Here is a 3443-nt window from a genome sequence, read left to right as displayed (position 1 = left end):
CCACCTCAGAAGGCTGAGTCAAACCTTGAGATAATTCGAACTGCCAAATTGCAGTCAGCCAGCAGTCAGCAGAAGTAGCCTGCAGTGCTGCATTCTAACCACTGCGCTTTAATGAGCTCTTCCCTTCCCAGTTCCCACAATGATTTCTCTCATTCTCCAATTCTGGATATTCTACACCCATTGCCTACAATGAGTTTTCTCATTCTACACCTATTAGAACTCTCTGCTAGGAATATAATCTAATGGTTGGGTTGGCAATATATAAATCATGTAACAATGCTATACCTGTTTCTTTAAATCATACTGTAAAATGTGATTGGTTGCTGTTTTCCTCAATCAGCCATAAGAGGGAGCCAGAATGACTGTTATCTCTTTGTTCGTTAGATGCTGGGCTGATCTGATCTGAGTGTTTTGAAAGCTGGCTGTTAGAAAGTGCCTTGAGCTATTGTATGTTTTGCAACTGCTAGCAACTTTGAGTACTGAACTGATTATATGATACTAGACTATGTTATTTGGATTATCCCTTAACTGAAAGACATTGATGACTGACTGTCTTATCCGTGTATGACTTGGACTGTTTGATGGACTCTGATACCTCTATTTCCACGAAAGTAAAAGCCTATTTAAACTGCAGCATCTCTGTATGCTGGTTTGTGTATTCTCCAACACAACTCTCACAACGCTTCTCTGAACATACTCGCTCTCCCAACGGGGAGCTTGCCTAACACTCTCTTTGCTGCCTCTTCCTCCTTGATGTAGTTACTACTGCCGTTCCCATAGCATATTTATCCAAAGGGTAGAACAGTGTTTCTCAACCTTGACAACTTTAAGATGTGTGGACTTAACTGGGGTCCCTTTACAATTCAAGGACCTTGCCTTAAAAATGAAGGTGTTTATTATTAAAAATGAACCAAGCATCTCCAGTAACTAGAAAGCATGAATGTTGAAGTTGAGAGGCTTGTAAATAAAAGACAGATGGTTTCAGCAAGAGCTTTTGTGTTTTTAAGTTGTTTGCTCAACTGCTTTGGAAATCAAAATTTGAAAGGACATCTGGAAGATCCTCCTCTGAGAAACATCTGGGAAACTTTAGTAAATGAGAAGAGTCTGATTGCAGGAATGCAATTTCTCAGCCTGAATTTTACACTTATCTGTTCCTAATGTTGTATTTAAGTTGTTAAACATAATAAAGACTTATATATTTAACGGTAAATACCTGGTAAAGTGGATGCATCCGGAAGTTGTGCCACTGCTACTCTGACTTTGGTTGATTTAAACTTGGAGGAAGTGACACATTTTGGAATATTAATAATAAAACTGGTGCCCATGAAGGTGGTGAGAAGCGGGCTGTTGTTAATGGAGAAATCCAGGGCTAAAAAAATATGAAATATGAAATCAGTATGAATATTAGTGTATTTCTTCAGTCTGTAAGCCACAGGATGGCTCTTTATTCATGAAATGTGACAGCCTGGTGCAATTTATTCAGAAATGAAGTTTTCAAAAAGTATTAACATAAAAAGCCTGCAATGTTATGAAAACTGCTTCTTCTCTTCCACGAAGCATCATTTAACTCTATCCAGAAGATTCAATTAATTTTTTTTAAAAAATATATCCAAATACTAAAGGAAGAATACTTCAGCGCTTCGATGCTTAAAAAGTAACAACCAACAACCAATCAACCAACCAACCAACAAGGAAAAGCTGATGAAACATCTAAATTTCTCCTTATCATCTCCTAAACCACAGGAGACATTTTGGGCAAGGCGTTAACAGGCTGTGGGGACCACGCCTTAAAACAACTTCATTACTTGCGGCCAGTTGTGGTTCTCGAAAGATCTAAAGGGAAGGACTTAGCAATCCTACTTTGTAGCAGTGAAAGAGAAAATCCTAAAATAAAATCTAATAATAATAACAACGATGATGATGATGATCTAGAACTGAATCTGTCTGAACGGAAACAGATTTTCCCTTTTAGTTTCCCCCCTATTGTCTGAATAAGCCATGAATTGGCATGATGCAATAAAATTATTTGTTTGCCTCTCTTCACGTTCTTGGAATCTCATGAATGATATCTGCATTTTGGCAAATTGGCCTTGGCCAACTTGATGTAATTATGGGACCTTCTCCTTGGGGTGCCTTCAGATAATCTTGACCTGCAATTCCTATGGTCCTTCTGGCTAGGTATCATGGAAGCTCTAAACTAAGACGTCTGAATGGCTCCAGTTGGGCAAGTCTATCTTAGTTCATGCAATTCCGATCTCGGTTTGACTGAAGAAGGTCATACTTACGGATTTTCTCAAGATCTTCTAATGGAAAGGTCCACCCTGATCTCAAGCTGCCAGCGAAAAACAGAAGCAAACCCAGATTCACGCCGTAAAGCTGCATGGCTGGAATCTAAAGGTTCGATTTTCTTCAGGTTATCCTTGAAGCTGCACTGAACTCCACCTGATTTGACAACTGAAAGGCAGTGACCAGAAGGATAGATTTTCTCCTTTAAAAAAAGGGGAGGTCCTTTATGTCTGGCAAACATAAAAATGGGCTGAGAAACAGGATAAACCAGAGAATCAGGCCATGGACCCGGTAAGGTAGGATATCTGTTATGCAAGGCGTTCTTCCAAATATTCAAAGCATGAAGCTGATCTATAAGAAAGATTTTGCTTTATGGCATCTGGGCAGAAACCAGAGAGCACTGTTTTCAGGTTCAAGTATTGTTACATTGAGAAGACCATTGCAAAGGCACACTTTCAAATATTCATATTTATTATTTATATATAGAATAGAATTCTTTATTGGCCAAGTGTGATTGGACCCACAAGGAATTTGTCTTTGGTGCATATGCTCTCAGTTCATAAAAAGACAGGATACACTCGTCAAGAATCATAAGGTACAACATTTAATGATAGTCATAGGCAGTGGTGGGATTCAGCCAGTTCGCACCTATTCGGGAGAATCCGTGACCCGACAAAAGCGCGAAAGTCAAAAGCATGCCGACAAAACCACGGCGCTAAAACCGCGATGTCAAAAGCGCGCCGACAACAGCGTGTCGACAACAGCGCGCCGACAGAAGCGCGATTTAAGTTAGGGTAAGGTTTAGGGTTAGGGTTAGGGTTAGGGTTAGGGTTAGGGTTAGGGTTAGGGTTAGGTTTAGGGTTATTTTTAGGGTTAGGTTACAGCGCGCTTCTGTTGTCGGTGCGCTTCAGCGCTCATTCGTCTGTGCGGTTTTGTCGGCGCGGTTTTGTCACCATGGTTTAGTCAGCCGCGCTTTTGCCGTTCGCGCATTTGTGGTGGAACCGGGAGAATCAACTGTTAATTTTCTCAACAATTCGGAGAACCGGTTGTTGGAAGAAATCTCATTTTGTTTTTAATTTTTTTGCACTTTACACGGCTAATCCTATAAGGAAAGATTTTGCTGTTGTTTCTAGCCTGATCTTCATTGCCCTCCTTAC

At 40.3% G+C, this 3443-nt stretch overlaps 1 protein-coding gene across 1 annotated transcript in view; it reads right to left on the bottom strand.

The window, feature by feature from the left end:
- LOC148044178 (uncharacterized) overlaps window positions 1–2382 on the bottom strand; it is a 10055-nt gene extending 7673 nt beyond the window's left edge. Inside the window, exons 1-2 of the mRNA XM_087723051.1 lie at window positions 2286–2382; window positions 1214–1369 (exon numbers count right to left, since the gene is read on the bottom strand). Coding sequence (XP_087579177.1) covers window positions 1214–1369; window positions 2286–2382 — 253 coding nt within the window. The remainder of the gene's footprint in view (window positions 1–1213; window positions 1370–2285) is intronic.
- Window positions 2383–3443: the final 1061 nt, after the last annotated feature.

The sequence above is a fragment of the Thamnophis sirtalis genome, unplaced genomic scaffold (assembly GCF_051295495.1).
Source record: "Thamnophis sirtalis isolate CommonGarterSnake01/CBP01778 unplaced genomic scaffold, rThaSir2_p1.2 scaffold_9, whole genome shotgun sequence".
Classification (NCBI taxonomy): domain Eukaryota; kingdom Metazoa; phylum Chordata; class Lepidosauria; order Squamata; family Natricidae; genus Thamnophis; species Thamnophis sirtalis.
Note: the sequence above shows the minus strand (reverse complement) of the source record. Positions and strands in the feature narration are given on the sequence as shown.